Below are 20,470 nucleotides of genomic sequence, written 5' to 3'. Positions count from 1 at the left end.
GATCAATTAAAATTATTTCCAGCTCAGCCACAGCAGCCATTACCATAGGCCTGTTTTCAGAGAGCTCAACTGGCAGCTGATGTCTCTTCAGTCCCCTCTGAGGCAAACTGGCTTTGTAGCTGATGATCTTGTGATACAAATATCACCAAAGAGAAAAGACTGAGTGATGACAATGACAATGAAGAACAGAATTGTTCATTACAGCAGGCAAACTGTTACATTTTTATTAAGAGCAGAAAAAGTTTATACTGAATTACCTGGGATATAGCACGAGCAGGAAGTTGAAACTTCACACCACTGCTGGGGTCTGTCATTTTCAACACCATTATCTCTGGTGTTGTTCAAAACAGAAATACAGTGTTGCTGTTTATTTGCTAAAGGCTCCAGCCTACACTGATAAGCACCAGTTAATCTTCCAAAATACTTCTTGAACTATTAAGTACAGACTAAATTTTGTAACAGAGTTTATCTTGCTGTCCCACTTGCTGCCTGTTTGTGATCGCCAATCCTTGCTGTGCCAACTGCAGCAGCTGCCACTTCGGAAAACTTAATTTCTATCCGATTTTATAGAATGTTTTGATTTGCAAAGCAGGGAAACCAACAGCATGTAGCTGCTCAGTTCTTGCTCATCCAGCAGTAGCTCTGCATCAGTTCTGGATTTCTCTGTCAAAAACCAGTTTTCATCCTAGGACATGCTTGTATGTGCAAAGGAAAAGAAGGTGTAAAGAATGAGGGAAAGTGAAGGGGAAAACCAGAACAGTCTTCCACTCCTGGAGGACAGCGAGACCAGCTATAGAGGATACTACAGAACCATTTTTCTGTACTTTCTTATGCAAGTTTGGAAAGAGATGGTTACAGGAGAGACAGAAGAGAAAATGTCTGTGGCTCTGAATTTAAGAAGGAAATTCTTGAGGGATTGCATCAAGAGATCTCTGTAAAACACACAGATGTCATCTGTGCAATCCCATTCCAATTATTGCAAAGGCTGATGGAATTTCTAGGGGCTATCTGCTTGGAAGGAGGGCATGTTAAATCAGTTACAGTGGGCGAGACCAGCTAGGACAGCAACACAGTGAATGGGGTTTTCTCTCGAGGGGTGTGGGGCGTATGAGTCTGTGGGTGGTTATAAATTGTTCTGCAGAGTATTTCATATCATACAGCATGTGCTGAGCTTTTGACTCTCAAAATAACAAGGTCAACACTCTCAAACAAGTTAGAAACCTGCGGAACAGAAGCGGTAAGTCAGCTCAGAGGAGTGGGGTAGGGATCACAAGAAAGGGAAGATGTCTGCACGTGGAGAAGGCGAAAGCCACCAACTCTAACAATCATTTCTCTCCAACTGGGTTACAGCAAGGAACCTAAAAAGCCAAGATTTGGAAAAGAGAGGAACTGGAAAAGAGAGGAACTCGAAAGCAGGGAAATCCAGACAATGCTAAAGATGTTAACAAAGTATGTTCTGAAAAGCAATTAAATGTGAAATGCTAGTCTTTTAACTTTCCTGGCAAACAGTCTATGCCAGGGAACACCTGCGTGGAACGAGCAGAGGTAACTTTCTGCAGTTGTGTGCAGGCTGCTTGTCTGGCTGCGAGGCACCTCTTCTCCAAGCATTAGCCTGGCTTCTGCAGATGTCAGTGCCACAGCCAGCCAGACATCTATGGGATCAAAACAACTGAGTTTCTCCTGGAAATACTGCAGAGAGACATCCCACATACTGTGTCTAGCACATGGCATGCCTTTAAATTCTGTCCTGCAAACTACAACAAACGATGTATGATACTTGCACTGATCTGCAATGATGGGGAATCACCTATGTGTCCCAAAGGAATGGTCCCACTATGGATACCCTATACTTACCTTGCAGTGTCTCACAGTGTTTCAAAGTGCAATTTGATGGCAAACTCAACTGCTTCCTTCAGTTCAGATCTGTCTTGTCACAGACACAGTAGCATCATCCCATTTGTTCCTTGGTGAAATCATGAAACGCAGATATTTATGCCTTAAGATTTTCTGAAAAGCTGACATTTTACCAGCCATAAATTATAAAGACAGTTATGCCTTTGCAAACTACTCCCAGCAAAACTGGATCGACTCTGTAATTACTTCTTGCAATCCCAAACACGCAGATCAAGATTATCTATTGAAATGCCAGGCATAAGTTATTCATTAACTAAAACCATTCTGTAATTTTATTGATATATTTTGTGGAGTTCACATATTTTTGTACAGCAAACATAACACTGTAGGCCACAAGAAGCTGCAGCACTATTGTTTAATAGCAGCAAGGTATATTTTATAATCAGGGTATGTGGACAATAAATAGTCTGTTTCTTTGGATGTGAATGTTTAAAATGAAGTTCTGCTGCAGCTTCATAACGTGATTGCTATTTTACAGAGCTTATACACAAAAATATATATGCAATCTTTTTGTCTATATTTTATACAAATACAACAGTAGTTTGTGAATACACTTTAAAGTACATATACATGATAAGCAACTCAATTTCCCATATCACAGGATAGCAAATTTTAAATGCAAGAAACATATACAAATTCAGTCTGGAATGCAGGGTTTTCTGTGTTCTTTTTTTTTTTCCTCTATTTTTTTTTTGACTCAAAACTTTTATCATTAAAAACATTTTAGCATACAAGTCCAAACAATTTTTCCACTAGCTAAAAATATAATTTCAGCAATCTGAGTCAGGTTTGGATGTGACATCATTCACCAATATACTCTTCCCAGTTTTTGTCTGAGGCTTTTAGTAACATATAGTATGTTCTTCACTCCACACCATATAAAAAGCCCACAGTTAACATTAACTAGCAGTCACCTATTTTTGTGAACAAGAGCTGGGCTTGTCAGCGTTTAAATTTGCATGTCCAAAATTTTACTTTTGCAAGTGCATATGAATACATTGTGGTGTTGCACAAAAGTTCATTAATGACAAATTACGTCACAGTATAAAAATATATCATACAACTATAGGTCTAGTATAGTCCTTTTTTTTCTATGGGTAAAAATACATCTGAATGAGACAGGGAGGTTTGTAGCACCATGAGAGGAGTTGTATCCCAAGTTACATTAGCAGCATGATCCAATATAACAATATTGCAGGAGTGTTTCTGAGGAGATAAACATTCACTCTGGTTCAACTGTACCACTGAAGCTTATACTGAAAAGTGTTTACATATGATTAGCAATAGTTCTGTGTCACTTCCAGGGCTAGATAACTGTTATCAAAAGACACTGCCTTCCAACAAAAGTAAGACACCCTTATTGCATAAAAGCTTTGGGACTACCCAAACACATTTTGAACTACTGTGGCATTACTTGTAAGTTGAGCATGATGCTAAGTAAGCTGTGGTTTAAAACGTACACTGGGGGGAAGCAGGACAGGCAGCTAAGCCTATAATGGTTTACTACATACCAGATAAGTACATATATTTCAGAGGCTATAGACTGAGAAGAATACAGGAGAAGCTGCTAAACCAGTGTATGAGACAGACATAACAAAGGATGCAGGATCCCCATAGCATTTACGGATGCAGGATCAGGCCCAAAGTTAACTTCAGACAGCAGCATAGCGATGATAGGATGTGATAAAAAAAATCTGCATCAAATACTGCATGTTAAATATTTTTGACAAAGTTTACCATCGAGAACTCCAGAAGACAGTTTGCAAATGGTGAGGACAAACTCCTAATTGTTTTTGACTGGTATTCAAAATGGCAGTAGAAGACAGTGTAGTTTGAAACATGTAAACCTAGTAAAAACCATTGTAAAACCCTTAAGAAAGACACACTGGTTCTGTGCAATATAGCAAATTGATAAGAAAACACTGTAAAAATGTACCTGTTTAAAATTACAATGTCTACCATTTTGTACACAAAGCATTATACCAAAGGCCTACATATATGTAATCTAATGGCACTTGAAACAAATTATAATAAAAGGTTTTATAATAAAAAGCATAACCTGTAAGAAATTTTCTTAAAAGGTTTAGGTTTTCTTTTTGAAAGTGCTATATCTTGTAATATGTGTAACATAGAGGTTGACCAAGCTTTATTTTAAAAAATATTGGCCTATAATACAAGTTTAGCTCACTAGGCAAATGATCCTGAAAATATGTACTCTTAACATTCATTATTAGCTTAATAAAGCAATCAGCTCTGGCTCATGTTTCAGTCAGTATATGGTTTTTAAAAACCGCTACTGCCAAATTAACAATAAATCACTCTATTCCACAATTTACTACTAAATAAAGCACAAGCAACAAGTACACAAAAATATATATATTAAAAAAAAAAAAAAACCAACAACAAAACAACCTTACTAGAAGTTTAGAAGTTGCACAAAGAGTGGTGCATGATCAGCCAGCCCTCCCCCCACCCACCAAGAATCCATGGGAAATCAAGAAAACGGGGTTTAAAAACTGATGGTTTAGTAGTGGCCAATATTGACTCTGCCTAAGTGATGCTCAAAAGCACTCTGGTGGTGCTGGTATTGCTTAAAGGGTCAGTCTGCTTCCATGTTACCCTACATCCTAGTTCAGCTGCAAACACTCTGGGTGCAGTCACCCACTGAAACCCTGACTGAATGAGGTTCAATATCTTGTCTGAGGTCTCCATTTCTCAAATGAAATGTATATCTAACTCCAAGTGAAATGTCAATCCCTTTTCAGGAAGCTAAGGCACAAACAAGGTAGTAAGGGTTCTGGCTATGCACTAAGAAACAAGTGTTGGCAAAGTGTCTGTGGGTTTTGGTTTTTATTAAGTCTTTCAGCAGCTGGGGCTGATAACAAGTGGCTGCAGACTGGAAATTTGTCTGCCACAGGCTGCCCAGGAAGGGCAGCACTGCCTGGCCAGCTGCAGGATGCCAAGCACCTGCAGCTTTTCTCTGCGGCAGGGAGAGTTGCAGATGCTCGGCATAACCCACTGGAGGAATTAAGTCCATTTATCTGCATCTCAGATTAAAAGGATTGAGAATAAATCCAAGTTTTTCTTAGATGCGTTACGGTCGTTCATGTAAACTAGAGCTACATTCGGTTGCATTCAGCTTGTGCTCTGTTCATCTGTGTTTTTCTTTCCTTTAGAAAGGTGAATGGAAAAAAAGCAATATTGAACAAATCATTCAACTAAAGATGTAAGCAAGCGAGCAATCTGTTTCACAGAAACCAGAGGAAGCAGTCGTGAAGCAGAGCTAAACGCCCACTTTGAGATAACATGCTCCTAAAACCAAAATCTAGGAGTAGTTTGCAGAATTTCAAAAGGTATTTTCCTTATTAATACATCCTTATTTTAATGCCTTTGGAACATAAACACATTTATAAAAATGTTATTTTTCAGTAATAAAATTTAAATACACATATGTATAAAATAGTAAAACTACACCTGCATATTGCTCCTAGCATTAAAAAAACCAGTAGGAGCTACTGATAAAACATCCGGAGCATGAGCTCCTTAAATGGGAGCAACTTTTGTTTCTGTGAAGTATATTCAGTTTAACCACTTAAAACCTTGTATGAATTCTCATTATTGTTTGAGAGATACTAATGTACTCGATTTCCATTTTTTAATTCCTTGTACAAAAATGACAAGGAAAATAATGTTATTGTTGAATTACAGCAAATCTAGTTTGCTTTTACGCATCACAGGGTTGGTTGTTTTTTTAGGGTTTTTTTCCTCTTTTGGTTATTAGGGGTTGGGGGATAGAATATATATTGCATTAGGTAAAAGTGGTGTAAGCAATATGCTTTTACTTCACTCCTAAGAGTCCTGTCTTTAAATCTTGGCAATGGGCAAAAAGTCCCTAACCAAGTACCCAGGTGTAGAAAGTGTAATTAACATCTAACTTGTTGCTTAGGAGGACATAACACACCATGTAACACAACTGAAAAGATCACTCCAATAAAAACAAAACAAAACAAACTGGTAGTTGCAAATTTACATTCACTTTCTGACTGCACACTAGTTTTGAACTGAAAATAGGTACACACTTTCTGGCTGGACTTGATCCACCCTTTGGCGGTGGCAGCGGGGAGAAGACTGACGCCTACAAACGTGAACACGCTACTGGAAGGTTCCTATGCAGTACTCTTTCTATGCTACTAAAGAGAAAAAAACCAGCAAGTTAAGAATTAAAACAAAAACTGCAACAAAATATTCTGCATTACTACATTACAACACTTTTATATTTCAAGATCAGCCATTAATTTTGCCTGTTTCCCTATACCAGAGTCACGAAAGCACAACAGTTTCAAATTCAACTTGAAACCTGTCATTTAGGCAAGCAGAGATTCTCTGTCAAAATTCTGTTCAGCCCTAATTTTAGAGAATTACACTAATTTTTTTTTTCTTCTGTTATCCATAACAGGCCACCAAAATTTAAGCCAGAAAATGGCAAAATTCTTAACAACTTTTATAATGACTTCAATACAAGTCAAAATGCTATATATATGCACATGTGTATATATGGACTTCTATATATACACACACAAGTTTTCAGAAAAATCTGAATTCTATATTCATTTTAAAAATTTAGATTTGTCATTATAGAACAGGTCAGATGTGTCACCATTTGGGAAGAGGATTCGTTTGGAAACAGACTGGAGAATTTTTTTCCCAAATCTCAGGAATCCTCGTGATACATATTTTAAATGGATTATTTGCAAATAGTAGAATATATTAAAAGGTAAAAGTGGCAGTTCTACCACTGACATCAATAAAACAGAATAGCTGGTATGGTTGAAAAAGTTTTAAAAACGGGATGAGTGTTGTGAGTTTGCTTGGGATGACTTTCTACTGAACATTTTGAATGTGTAAATTGGCAGTGAAAATGAAAACAATACAATGAGACTGTTAAAAAAAAAACCAACAAACCAAAGTAAACACAGCTGAGAATAAACACTTTCAAAACATTTTAAAAAAGTTAATTTAAATTTCTTACTGGCTTCATGAGATTGGTACTGTACAAAAGCAGAGAATTTATAATGTCTTATAGTAGGCACTAAGTTAAAAATGGTCACCTAAGGCATTTCTACAAATAGACAGTTAACAAGCCAGCTTTGTACATCCTATTGGAAAGCTTGATGAAATCGTGGTAGGGTGGTGGTTGTGCTTAGACTGCTTGTGAAAGCTGCTGACAATGAGTGCAGAGACCCAAGACCTATACTATTGCTGGGATCTTGTGGATCCTGGGCTTGTGGTGGGAGTTGAGTCATAGAAGAATGTGCCTCCTCTTGCGTATAACTCATCCCGAGGTTTCCCACTGAAACAGAAGGATTATAGGGAGGGCCATTTACAGGTATGAAGTTGAACAGCTGAGAAAAGTCCAATGATGGGGCATTTAGAGGTTCACTAATAGGAACGGAGCCCTTGGAAAGGGAAACTTCCCCAGACCCATCATCTAGTGGCCCTACTTGTGGATCCAGCCCTAGTTTTGATGAAGATGCTTGAGAATCCTGGGATGAAGAAGGCATACCACTTTGCAACTCCATTAAGTAACTTTCAATTTCCCCTTTCAATGGCTGTTCTTTTTCAGGCATAGAAATTGAGTATGAGGTAGTACCGAGCGGGTATTTCAACGATAGCTGGTGAGAAGGGTGGACAGACTCCATATCTATTGGACAAGGCATTCCCAATGGTAACGATGTGGCAACCATTTGGTGTGCAGATGCAGAACTCTGCATGGACTGAATCTGAGTGTTGTAGAGATTTAATTGCAAAGTGTTTGTAAATGGCTTTGATGTCAGTTCACTGGAAGGTAAAGACATCACTGGAAGCAGCTCATCCTTAATAGGCACAGAAACATTGCAGGTAAAGGGATCTAGAAGGTCCATTGGCTCTGTTTTGACCTTCAGAAGTTCTTGGTTGTGACTTTTCTTCATGTGGCGCGTGAGGTGATCCTTCCGCCCAAATCTCTGTGCACAGTACTGACAGAGGAAGTCCTTTCTTCCAGTGTGCACTACCATGTGTCTGCGGACATCCTTTCGGGTGTAGAACCGACGATCACAGTGTTCACACTGGTGCTTTTTCTCCTTCACTCCACCCGATGACTTGCCTGCATGAGTTTTTAGGTGCTCCAGCAGCACTCCTGTGCTTTCAAAAGTCTGCAAACATACCTTACAGGTGAGGTCACCACTTGTTGCAGCATGCAAAGCCAGGTGACGTTTGAACCCAAGCTTGGTATTGTAGTTCTTTCCACATTCTTCACACTTAAAGGCCTCTTTGTTGGGATTGTGTGTATGTAGGTGATTCTTTAGGTGATCTTTTCGGTGAAACATTTTCTCACAATAATTACACTTGTGGGTTTTCTCAGGAGAATGAGTAGCCATATGCCTTTAAACACAGATATATTCTGTAAGTAATTATTTTGATCAAAAAACACACGTGCTCATTTTTTAATGGCAGCTAAATACTACACTAAGGGCTGCTTTGCAACAGAACCTTTTAACTGAAAGCATGACACTACAAAGACAGTTTGACAAATTTAAATATTGCAAAACGCGAGCCATTTCTCTTAAATTGACACTTTAGTTTTGGTGGGTCTTAGCTACGGTAACAGGGGTATATGGGCAAGTATGAAAGTACTCATGTAAAAGTCCATAGCCAAAGAACTTTCAGTCCATACTCTTTTTCTTGTGACAATTCCTTATACAAATGAAAATTCTACGCTCATTAAAAACAAAACAAACAAAACAAAAACAAACAAACAGAAAACAAAAGCAGAAAACAAATTAAGAAACAAAATCAAAGACATTAGCTTGCAAACTTAGGTAATTTAGAATTCTAGAAACAATCCAATAGCTACTTTAATTAACACATCCTCTCTGCAATCAGCTGAAGGCGTACAGAAATATATACTTTTACACGGCTTAACACGGCCAACATAAAATAGATAATATAATCTGAAAGATAAATAGAGTTTAATACCTTAGTAATTTGTACTTAGAAACAAAGGCCTTGGTGCAGTCTTGTTGTGTGCACTTGTAGGGCCTCTCTCCTGTGTGAGAGTATGAGTGAACCTTTAATTTCTCAACACTGTTAAAGGCCTTGTCACACAGTTGGCAAGGAAAGTTTTTTCTTGGTTTGGTTTCACCACGCTTACGTTTCCCTGAAGGGACTTTCTGGGTATCTCTTACTTCTGACAAATCACCAGGAATGACAGTGGCCATCGCAGCCTAAACCAGGCCTTCTTGTTGGACACTTGGGAATTGCCCAACTCCACTAAATGATTTAGCTTTAGATGGCTTCTCAAGTTTCATGTGGTCGTAAAAGAAAGCAAAAGGGGACTGGAAAAAAAAAATAAGAAACAACTAGTTTGTAACTAAACTTAGATTTTGAAGTTTACTTGCTATGTGATGCTTCTGAATAAAACTTAAAAATAAAGTTATGTTCAGCTGGTCTAACGTAATACCTACAGGTTTCTTTATACTATTTGCTGCAACTGTTAAAATGCATTGCTCAGGATGAACAGATCCACATATGCCCTGAAATCACACGTCACAACTTTCCCCTCAAGCACTGATGGAGAACAGCAGAGTTTCTGTCAGATTAAGGGAGGCATCAGGCAAAGGCCTACCTACCCAGGCACCTTTTGGCAGCTTCCAATTTCAAAGGAATCGCAGCCGCGCCTGTGGTGTTTGCACAGACATCCCACCCCCCCCACACACACACACAACTGTCAAAGCCTGTAAGCCTCAAAATGTTTGAAAACCTGCACAAAACACAGCAGTACCCATGCAGACACTATGGAGGGCAAAGCTCATGTTCCCTTTTGGATATACCTCCCTCCCCGTGATTACTGCACATCTATGCATCTACTCTGGGAAAATGTATGCACTGCCAATGATGCCTAACACCAGGTGAAATTCTCCTGTAAACTCACCCTCTGCTAACAGAGACTTGATCTGTGAATGGCAGAAGTCCCATGGATTAGGGTTAGATTAGATAGATCAGGGTTTTATCAGCCCAGTGCTAGAGACCCCCAGACTCCTCACACTACCCTGTGAGACACAAAGGCTGTAAGCACTCAGACTCAGGCTAGTTCAGGATGGAGGCTCCAAGTCCTGCCCCTGTGGCATAGCAAAATGTCAACTAAACCAGAGGCTTTTACTGTCAGGAAGTGTGTGACGTGATCCTTGTGTCTGACTCGCGGGTGAGAAGTTTTCGATTTGTCATCTGGTATCATATAGTGGCAACTGGGCACCTGCCACCACAGGGCACTCAACAGCCCTCTTTTGTCAGGGGTTGCTGACAGCTTCGCTTCATCCTTGGAGCACAACTGCTACTATAGATACCAAAATCCTGCGCTAGCCAGAAAGGGAAGGGTGGAGCGTGAGGTCCGCAGCAGCAGAGACAAGGAGGACAGCAGGAGAGCACTCAATGCAAGCATTTTTGAGGGCTGGAAAGCCCCAAAATTTAGCCTTTCTCCCTTGAAAGTGCCACCACCCACCCCCAGCCCCGGTGTCACGGCTGGCAGCTGCTGTCCCCTCCGGTCTCTGCCGGGGCAGCTGCGCAAGAGGCGGCCGGGCCGGGCGGCACCGGGGCCGGGCAGCGGCCGGGCCAGGGCTCGGCGTCCGGGCAGCGCCACAGCCCTGGCAGCAGGGCCGGGGAAGCCACAGCTGCTGGGACAGGTGGAGCTGGGCAGCTGGAGCCGGGCAGGCACCACCAGGCTGCAGCTGCTCCAGCCCAACGCCGTCTCCCTGGAAAACAAACCGGGCTCTTCCCTGCTGGCAGTGAGGGAGGCCGGGGAGCTGGGAGGCAGCCCCGGCCTTAGCTGTCCTCTCACCTCTGCTGAGGCTCAGCAGAGATGGAGGCAGGCAACTGCTCCAGAGAGGAGTGGAGAGCAGCGCCCAGGTGTGCCAGGGGGAAAACTACACGGTCCTTGCAAGTGCCCCAGCATGGTCCTGGAAGAAAGCAAGTAGGAAGGAAAGCCTGTGTTTTCTTCAATGCATGGCAGGACAGGAGAAGCAGGGAGAGGAAGGGAAAGTGCCTCTTTAATGTCTGCATTATAAGAAATCCTCAGACTTGAGACCCCATTTGAAATGTGTATACAGAGCATGTCTTTGTCTAAGCCTTCTCCTCCCTCATCCCCATTTTCCCTTATATTTAGAGGAGGAGAGAAGTACTGGTACACCAAGATGGAAATCTGCTTCCTTTCAACCCTGAAGTCCTTGAATGACAGGTTAAACTACGCTACCTCCTTTAACCTAGCAGTTCTGCAAGACCACCTTATTCCCTTAACTTCTTTTAAAAATACCTAGTGAAAGAAAAAGCATTTCTTTAAGGACTCTCTTGATTTCAGATTTGTCTTAAACTCACTCCCACTCATGGGATGAAGCCTGGAGACATCAGTTCCATGAGTGAGAAAATGCACAGGTCTTCAAAGTACCAGCTTAATCTTATTTTCTGTCTCATAATCAACAATCTAGTTCATTAATTCTAGTTCATAAGGAACAGTTGTTTGGAGACATAAGAGCAATGATTTTTTTCAATAAAAGCAAATGAAGACCAGTTCCAAAGACTTCAATGAAGCCACCAATGTAATCAAAAGGAGAGTCTGATTCACATCAAAGTTGCAATATATCTGTGGATTGAAAGGGTTTTTTTTTTTAAATATATGCTTTAATTAGAATCTGATAATAAAATTAATTTTGTTCTTCTGTTAATGAACACACTGGTCTTCAGTGTGGTCTTCAGTATTGGCCTGAATGTAGAACGAAATTTTGTTTTAGTCTAATCTCTCCTGACAAATGAAGTTCAGGGGGGAGAAGAAAAATCCAACCTGACCTACACTTGCACAGGGTACTTTTACACCACACAGGCACCTGCATGAGACCCACCACACAGAGCTGTGAGCACAGCAGTCACAGCTCTCACTGCATGGCCAGGGCACACTTACAGCCCCAACGGGGTACAAGGGATCCAGCACCTCTGGCCCCCCAGCCAAATCCATACCTAGCCTGAGACAGGGAAGGCAGGATTAGCAGAAAAGGCAAGGGACCAGCCTCCACAGTCTGCTGCACGAGAGTCGTGCTATTTCAGCTCAGCAGCAAGCGGAGTCTGTGCCCAGACAGTGACAAAAGAAACAGGAATAGCAGGAAGGATACAGGGAAGGAGGATGAGCCACCACAGGGAGGGAGAGTGGACAGAACCAGGATGGGGATGTAGGGCTAGGGAGGCTCAGGTACTGCTGCACAGGCATTGGGAATATCTAAGGACATGAGGATAGGGGTAAGCTGGTAACACTGGGGTGGGTGGAAAGGAAATGAACATGCATCAAGCTGGGGAGATGCAGGATAGGAGGCCATGCAGAAGGGTGAATCTGATGTGAGAGTAGCCTTTGTTATGAAACAGCATATTAAGCTTAACAACTTAGCATCTGACAACTTCTCACTCCTTTTCTCAATGCAAAGATCATACCTCAGGCTGAAGACCATCCTATATTCAGGCCAATATAAGACTACTGTTGTCTTCTCCAAAATTTCAGGTAACCTAGCTGCTGTACCAGTCAGAACATTCACAGGGACAAAAAAATTTGGGTTTTGCTCCTCTACAATCAAAACTAATTAAGCTGACTTTGAACTGTGTTTAAGTGTCCTTAAAAATGCACCACTAGAACAAATATAGTGTGGATCCAATCTTTGACAATGATAGAGTTTTATTAAAAAACACGTATGCACTATTATTTCAGTATCACTTCTCAATAGGTGAGGCAATTAAGAATGTCAGTACTGATCTCTGAATAGCAAATAACCACTTTTTTTTTCCTTTTCTTGGGTGTGGATATATAGACTGAGCAATGGAGATAAAACTTAAAAAAAACCACTGATCCTCAAATATTAAATTTTCCAAAGACCAGCTGAAAGAATTTTATGAGTAATATTGCCTGCTTGTGTCTCAACATATTATCACTTAAAATCCATATTCTTACTGGTGCTTTCACAACTGCAGGATGAATGATTATATGCAGTATCAAATATAACAAACACATTACAGAAAAGCTTATATATAACATTATTTTTAAAGAAGCATATACTTAAAGAGGATTAAAGCAGCCTCTGTTCAATGCACACCTGATGTTTGCCCACTAAAGTCCTCAGATTTTGGTCTTAACCAGTTCCGCTGACTCTTCTTGGAGGAAACCAGAATCCAGTACTTCCCATTTTTACTGGTCTGAAAAACAAAAGGAACAATGGACTAGACTCCAGCGAAACCAGCGCATTCATAAAGGCTGTGATGCGGCAAGACCAGGGATTGGAAAGAATCAGAAAGGAAAAGTTAAAAGGGACAGATCCAACCCATGCACAGAACATTATATACTGTTAATTATAAACTGGAGGAATCATTATTGCATTATCAGTAGCAATTATGCACTTCAATTTGCAGTATACTTACATAATTTCAACTAATGCTATGCTGGACAGTGACACATAAAGAGATAAAATTAGACAAAAGCAAAGGAGTTTTCATATAGTTAAAAAAAAATAAAAATCCACAGACCACAAATAATTTAGACGTAACAGCAAAACATGTGAAATGCTGGGCCCAGACTTGAGTTTCTTACTCAGAAAGGACTGAATAAGAGAAGATTCTGGATTAGGCCCAACTTTACTAGAACCTAATGCCTTCATTCTGCTTAATTATACAGGAAATAGCAGCTTAAAAGGTGACCTGCAAAGGAAAATAAAATTAATTTAAAAAAAATAATAAAACCTCTTAATGATGAACATGCTACAGGTAAATCTCAAAGGAGGGCAAGTCTAGGTATGCCTGAGCAAACTGAGAGGGCCTTTTTGGAATTTCCCTTGTATCTCCCTTTCCTCTGCCATCATCCTTTTGCAAATTTGTAGCAGGTCTTCCTTGTCTTGCTAGAAGGCCTCCTGGATGACACAGGTATACACAGAAAACATGTTCAGTGCCTCATTGTAATGGGGAGGTTTATCCTGTCCAATTCTTCCAGATGTGTAAAGGCAAAGCCCTGTACATACCCCACAGCAGGCTGAAGCTGCTTGGCAGGAGCCCTGTAGTAATGTAATGTCTCCCCCCACCAAACAACATTTTCCCTTCTGGCTTCCCATTCATTCCAGAAATCATTCTTCCTTTTGATACCGAGTTCAGCTCTGCACAGCCCCAGCATCCTCTGTTGGTGAGTGTGAATGTGAGCAAACAGGTGTCCCTGAACACCCATTAATGTCAGAAGCACTTCAGAACAACCAACTGAAGCTCTCTGACGGCTGAGGAACATTTATGTGGGGCTTTGTACATACAGGCAGGAGACAGAAACAGCTCCAGTACTCAAATGAAAAGTTTTGTTTTCAACTAATGAGCACAACCCTCACCTCCACTTTTTAGGCTTCCCAAATCATCTTGTTTAAGGGAGAAAATGATGATGACTCCTTACCTCCTCTCCCAGCAAGACCCTTATAAATCCATTCCCCTGCAATGCCCATCTCAACATCCTCCACTATCACAAAGGAAGAGTTTCATTCCCTAGATGTTTCTACTGAGGTACTACTATGGTTAAGCGTTTCTACTAATGTACTATACTACTGTTAGGTAGACAATATTTAAGACAGACACATAGATGTAATGGACTAAGTCCACATGGACTTAGCTCCTTCACTGTTCACACTTTCAGACTATTTCCTGTTTGGAAAAAAGACCCCAACAAATCCTGTTAAAATATTATCAAGTCCTCTCAGTGGCATTTAACATTTCCTCTCAAATGTTTATAGTCCTCAATGTTCACCACACATCTAAAGTCACTCTAGCAAAAAGCAGATGACCTCAGGGACAGGCCACTAGAGACATGGAAGGACTATGGAAGCAGGGGAAAATGAAGCAGCTTGAATAAGTAAATAAACAAGATAAACACACGATGTAGCTAAAATGCTGAGGAGAATGAAGGAGGACAGTCAGGTACTCTCATTCATTCATTACCTTACAAACACAGCAAAATCACAATGCAGTGGATCCAGGTGAGGGCAATGCTACACCTACAATTAGTGGGATCTCAATTTCTACAGGGCCTTTATTATGTAAAGAGCTCAACAATGTACACACAAAAGGGGCTATGTTTATATGAATAATGAAAACATTTACTCCATTTACAGGATTAAGCGAAAAAAATTCCTATTCTTTGCAACAATAAACATGCTATTGGATAAAAGACTTTTCCTTATGAGCAGAAGACAAAAGTTGGCCATGATAATGCTGATTTCTAGACCACCTTTGTCAAAAACTTTTGGTGTTAGAAAATGTCTGAGGCATAATACTGGACAAAGATGTACCATTCTCCTTGTAACTGCTTATAGTCATAGTGTTACTAAGCTTTTCACCTAGATGAGGTAGGAAGAAATTTTAATGAATAACAAAGTTCAAAGTATTCTCCACATGAAGCAGAGAAGCATCACACTGCAAAATGCATTGTCATATGCATGTGCCCAAAGCCCAATTGGGTATAGCAAAACACAACTTCTCTAATTTGTGAGAATTCTTAGAATTTAACAGATCTTCCATAATTTGTGAAGCACTAATTTTGCTAAGTCTCCAAACACCCTGATAATTCCAGGTTAGATAATATTTCAATTTCACCTAAAAAAAGTGCCCCAAAACCCTAATGTGGAATATAAGTAATATAAAATATAAAATAATCTATTCCTTTTTATTATTAAAAAGAGTAACACTTTTTTTTTCCCAAATTCACAGTTTCTATTCAAAAATCTGATAAAATAGTTACATTTGAAAATATTTTATAACATTTGATATCTCAACTAAAATGATAATGAAGACAATACAGAAGTATAACCAATAATCCTCCTCCTAACTTGCATTTCATACTTAAGAGAGTTTAAGCACAGTAAAGGAAAACAACAGTTTCATGGTTATTTTCTTTCAGAATAAAAGTGCAATAATGAGAACACAGTACTGAGAACACAGTATTTGTCATTTTGCCTTTTATATAAAACAGCAGATCTAGCTTCAATTCCTGAAATCAATCAGCTTTAAACCAAAGGAAGGGTCCTAGAAGTATCAGAATCATAATAATGGTAGAACTCAGTAAGGAGATAATAGCATTAGAGTCATCATGGGTTTCAAATATTCTTTAAGGAAACAAAATGGAAAGCGGTTACTTACCCTACGGAACCTGTGATTCTTTAAGAAGTGCTGTCTGCACAGATCCCAGGTGAGCACGTACTCACACGGACAGGACCAAGTCCTCTGAAGTCAGTTATGTCCATCCAGGCCGTGCCTGTGAACCACCTCAGCTCTGCACAAGGCAAAGGACTCCCCAGCAGTGCCACGCTCTGCCACCACTGCCCCACCTAGCACGGCCAGCAGCAGTGGCAGCTCCCACCTCTGCTCTTCACTCACACTGTGGCACAAACCCCATCGCCCGCACCACTGCCGCCAACGCGCTGCTTTGGCAACCTCCCTCTCCCCTGCTGCTCCCAAACCTGCGCTCCCACCTCAGGGGTTTAGGTGTTGATGTGACTTGAGCTGGCAAGGTTTGCTGTGGTTGATGAAAGGGAGCAGGGGCATGGAAGAGCAATACATGGGCAAGAGTTGATATTCTAGCTGGAATTGCGTGAGGTTTGGAAAGCTGAAACACCGACTGGCAACCTAGTTGAGGAAGAAAAGAGGATGAACAAATGCAACCCAAGGAAGCAAGGAGTTGCTGCTGCTCAGGGTGGTAATGGAGCAAACTAATCTCAGGATGCCCCAGTCCAACCCCCAAGTCAGGTTTGCCAACAGTAAAGACCCATTCAGAGTAAAGGACAACAGATGACTTTTGGTGCTTCTACTGTCCATGTACCAGAAGAGCCACCATTACCACAGCATAAGTAATGATTTTTCCTCTTTTCTGTACCAGGTGACTAATAGTCTAAAAAGCACTGACAAGCAGTCACCTGACGAAAAAGTACTGACAAATGAAATCTGCTCTGTTGGAGCAGTCAGGGACAGCTGGGGGAACTGAACTGGTGAAATCATCAGCAAGAGACAGCTGATCTCATCATCGTGGCTCAGAAGAGCCAAAATGATTATCAGACAGCACCTCCATTTGTAGAGAGGCAGTCACTGGAATATGTTTCCCAGAGAAGCTGTGGATGCCCCATCCCTGGAAGTGTTCAAGGGGACAGGTTGAATGGAGCTTTGAGCAGCTTGGTCTAGTGGAAGATGTCCCTGCCTGTGGTATGAGGGCTGGTACTCGATGATCTTTAAAATCCCTTCCAACCAAAACTGTTCTACAACTCCAACTACAAACCCCACCCCTTCAGCTGGAACTCTTAAAATGGCACAAATGTTGCCAGAGCTCCTGAAGACAAAGGAATCTAACCCCACAAAAGGTGGGTTAGTGACAAAAGAAGGAGCACCACGTATCCTTCTCTGGCTTTCCCTGTGCTGTGGGCTTACACACAAGCCAGGCAGTTCCATTTTGTGGGGGAGCAGATTTAATCCTCCTGCTGGTTTAGCTGCTGGAAGGAACTGAGGGCAGAAGTGGCAAAGTGCCTGTACTGCTCCAGGACAGCATGCTGGGACCTGCTGCCCTGCAAGGCTCAGACACCCTTCCTGGATCAACAAGGATCAACGTGCCTACTGCACACTTGTACAGGCCTCAGAGAGAGCGGAAGGTCAGCCCGGCTCTGTAGAAAAACACTAGATTTTTTGCAGCAGATGCTTCAATTCAGAGTAGCTGCAGGCAGCAGAAGTTCCAACTTCCCACCTGTGGCTTTCAGAGGCTCCTCTAGAGAGACTTAACTTTCTGTAAGGGAGGATCTCAGATGGAGAAGCTGATCCCACCAATGGAAACAGTCAAGCAGGTAAGAAAAAGCCATGCAAAGATGTTGAAGTATTGATACTTCAACCTATTTAGGGGTGCCTTTCTCCAGGTTGAATTAAAATCAATCTTCTGACTGATTCAGGGGTCTACATCCCTGCTTGTGCTTGGCAGGCCATTTGACCTGCATTTATTTGAACAGCATGTCACTTTTCAAAAGAGACAGCTGAGGGAGCCTGGTCACCTTTGCTCATACTTAGAAAGAGAATCCCGGCTTTGGTAGGACAATGCAGATCCTTCCCCATTTGTTCTTGGCTGAATAGGGGTGGAGAGGGAAAGGGGCAATGAAGGTCTCTCTGTGGTACTACATCTGGAAACTCAAGCTGAGGCATTGATGCTGGAGGGCAGAAAGGAAGAATGGGCATTGCTAGGGTGAGACAACAGAAAGTGAGTTTGGCCATGAAGTCTCACTAGGTCAGGAGAGGCTCACACCTGCACTTTCACAAAGTGAAATTTAATTTAATTTTCTGTCTGCTTTTTTGTGTAATTTGGAAGAGATGTGAACAGCAAACAACATGTGCAGACACCTGGCACAAGTGTCCAAAAATAAGGCACTGCCAAATGGCAGGAGGGACAGATCTTGGCCCCCAGAGCCCTGTCTCTGGCACTGTGGCCTTTTGTATGGCCGGCAGCGAGAGGGGAGAGCTGGCAGGTACCATACCTGAGAGCAGCTGGAAATCAGCCACACTTTTACAGCTCCTCTTCTTTTATAAGCTGACAGACAGATGTGAAAAGACGAAGGGGTCCAACACCGAGGCCCCAGTGGGATAAGATGGCATTGAGAGGTGGGTGATGCCACCTGGCCATCTGCATTTTCAGGAAACAGTTACTCCAAAGAACCATTCAAAGATGCAGGCACTGGCTCTATGGTACAGCAGTGCTTCGTGTAAAGGGAGCGCGCACACATATGCAAACTAATCACAAAAGAACAGATAGTTTTGCTGTGTCGGTTTTTAAAAGATATATACAAGGCTGTATTTATTTTGTCTTGAACTTCAGGACCTGCTTATAGCACACAGCTCATTTCAGGGAAATCCTGCTCCAAAGATTCAAGTTCTAGCCTACAGTGCAGAGGGGTGGCTGAGGGAGCATGGTAGGACAGCAGTGAGAGCATGCACAGGCTGCAGGAAGACACAACCAAATCCCCAAATCCAGACATGCAGCAGGAGAACTGCCTGCAAAAGCTGCTGCAGGAAAATGGGATGATGTGGGCAAAACACTGAAAATATCTCTCCAGCGATCTTAGATATAAACATAAGAATGACTTAGAGATAATAACACATAAGAGTTCACCCCTCAGGGAAATAGCCTAACATCTAGAACACAATGAAATAACATAACCACTGAAACTAAAACCAGGCAACCATTGTAGTCTACTGTTAGTGACAGCACATTACTAATATCTACTGTGTGCAGAATGATGATCATGCTGCAAAGAATATAATATAGAAGGCAGAAAAATACAAGATTCATCAATACTAGATTTTATTTAAGGCTTTGCTGTTTTTTTTTTTTTTTAAACATCCATAAAACCTACAGAGAAACCTACAGAGAAACCTACAGAGAAATCTACACAGAAACCTACAGAGAAACCTAGAAAACTGCAGGCAGTTAAGCAGAAAAAAAATCCCTATCTCTTCAAACCAGTCTAAAATTTGGGTAGCAATGAAAACAAATGCACTAAAATGACTAAACATATTTATTTTCTTGTGGGCAGTAAATACACATATTTCAGTAGTAAACATCTGTTAAATATACATATCTTTAATTAATTAATAAATAAAGCACTTGGAGGAAAAAACCCACTAGATTCCTGTGGGACAGTAACCATCATACAAAAAGAGGTATTTATATAGATATGACTATTAAGTTTAATAGTTTTTTTCATTGTCATAATTCTATGCAATTCTGAGAGCTGTACTACAGTCATGAAATTTGGAAAACTAGCTTTTTAATTTTAGAAAGTAACTCATTGTTATAATATGCTACACTAGAAATAGGATTACATAACTTTTTTTTTCAGAATATAGAAGAAAAATTCTATCATGCTTGTCCTTTTTTTTCCCCTTAAGTTTCTGGAAAAGTAGAACATGAACTTACTAATGTTTATTTTAGCATGACCTAATAGTCTGTAATTTAAAGAAAAAAAAATCACAATACCATCCAGCATCTCTTTGTGAGCTTTCCATGTTTCAGATTACTTAGGTCCACTTTAAATCTTGAGAGCTCAGTTTTGGTTACTAAATGTTCCAAAGGATTCCTGGTTATATACTAAATTAAAGGAAACAAGAGCTGCCTAGAGCTAACCCATCTGATGATTGTGGTTTTATGGACTTTTTAAGAATCTCTATGGCACTGCATAGATGTTTTTCTAAAAACTTCAGAGAGACTGTGATACAAATAACACTGTTAGTGTAATTACTGTTAGAATTTTTAAAACCTGCGGAAGTGTTTTTGTGTGTTTTGGAATCACACCACCACCACCACCACCACCACCCCTCCTCCTCATGAATAATCTGCACCCGTTTTTAAAGTGATGATGCTTTTGTGAAAACAAACTTTGGTTACTGTTTAATCTGCATGCAGGCCCATACTATTTTTATCATAAAATGCAAAGGAAATCCTGTAGAT

The 20,470-nt window shown here is 40.8% G+C and overlaps 1 protein-coding gene across 2 annotated transcripts in view; it reads right to left on the bottom strand.

The window, feature by feature from the left end:
• Window positions 1-2,594: 2,594 nt before the first annotated feature.
• PLAG1 (PLAG1 zinc finger) overlaps window positions 2,595-20,470 on the bottom strand; it is a 51,816-nt gene continuing 33,940 nt past the window's right edge. Inside the window, exons 2-4 of one of the 2 annotated variants that reach the window (XM_041473677.1) lie at window positions 13,074-13,173; window positions 8,929-9,287; window positions 2,595-8,334 (exon numbers count right to left, since the gene is read on the bottom strand). In XM_041473677.1, coding sequence (XP_041329611.1) covers window positions 7,071-8,334; window positions 8,929-9,170 — 1,506 coding nt within the window. In that variant the 5' untranslated portion in view covers window positions 9,171-9,287; window positions 13,074-13,173 and the 3' untranslated portion in view covers window positions 2,595-7,070. The remainder of the gene's footprint in view (window positions 8,335-8,928; window positions 9,288-13,073; window positions 13,174-20,470) is intronic. The other variant, XM_041473678.1, reaches the window with a different exon arrangement.

This window comes from Pyrgilauda ruficollis, unplaced genomic scaffold (genome assembly GCF_017590135.1).
Source record: "Pyrgilauda ruficollis isolate IOZ18807 unplaced genomic scaffold, ASM1759013v1 scaffold30, whole genome shotgun sequence".
Lineage (NCBI taxonomy): Eukaryota > Metazoa > Chordata > Aves > Passeriformes > Passeridae > Pyrgilauda > Pyrgilauda ruficollis.
The sequence above is the reverse complement of the archived record's forward strand: the minus strand, read 5'-3'. Positions and strand labels throughout refer to the sequence as shown.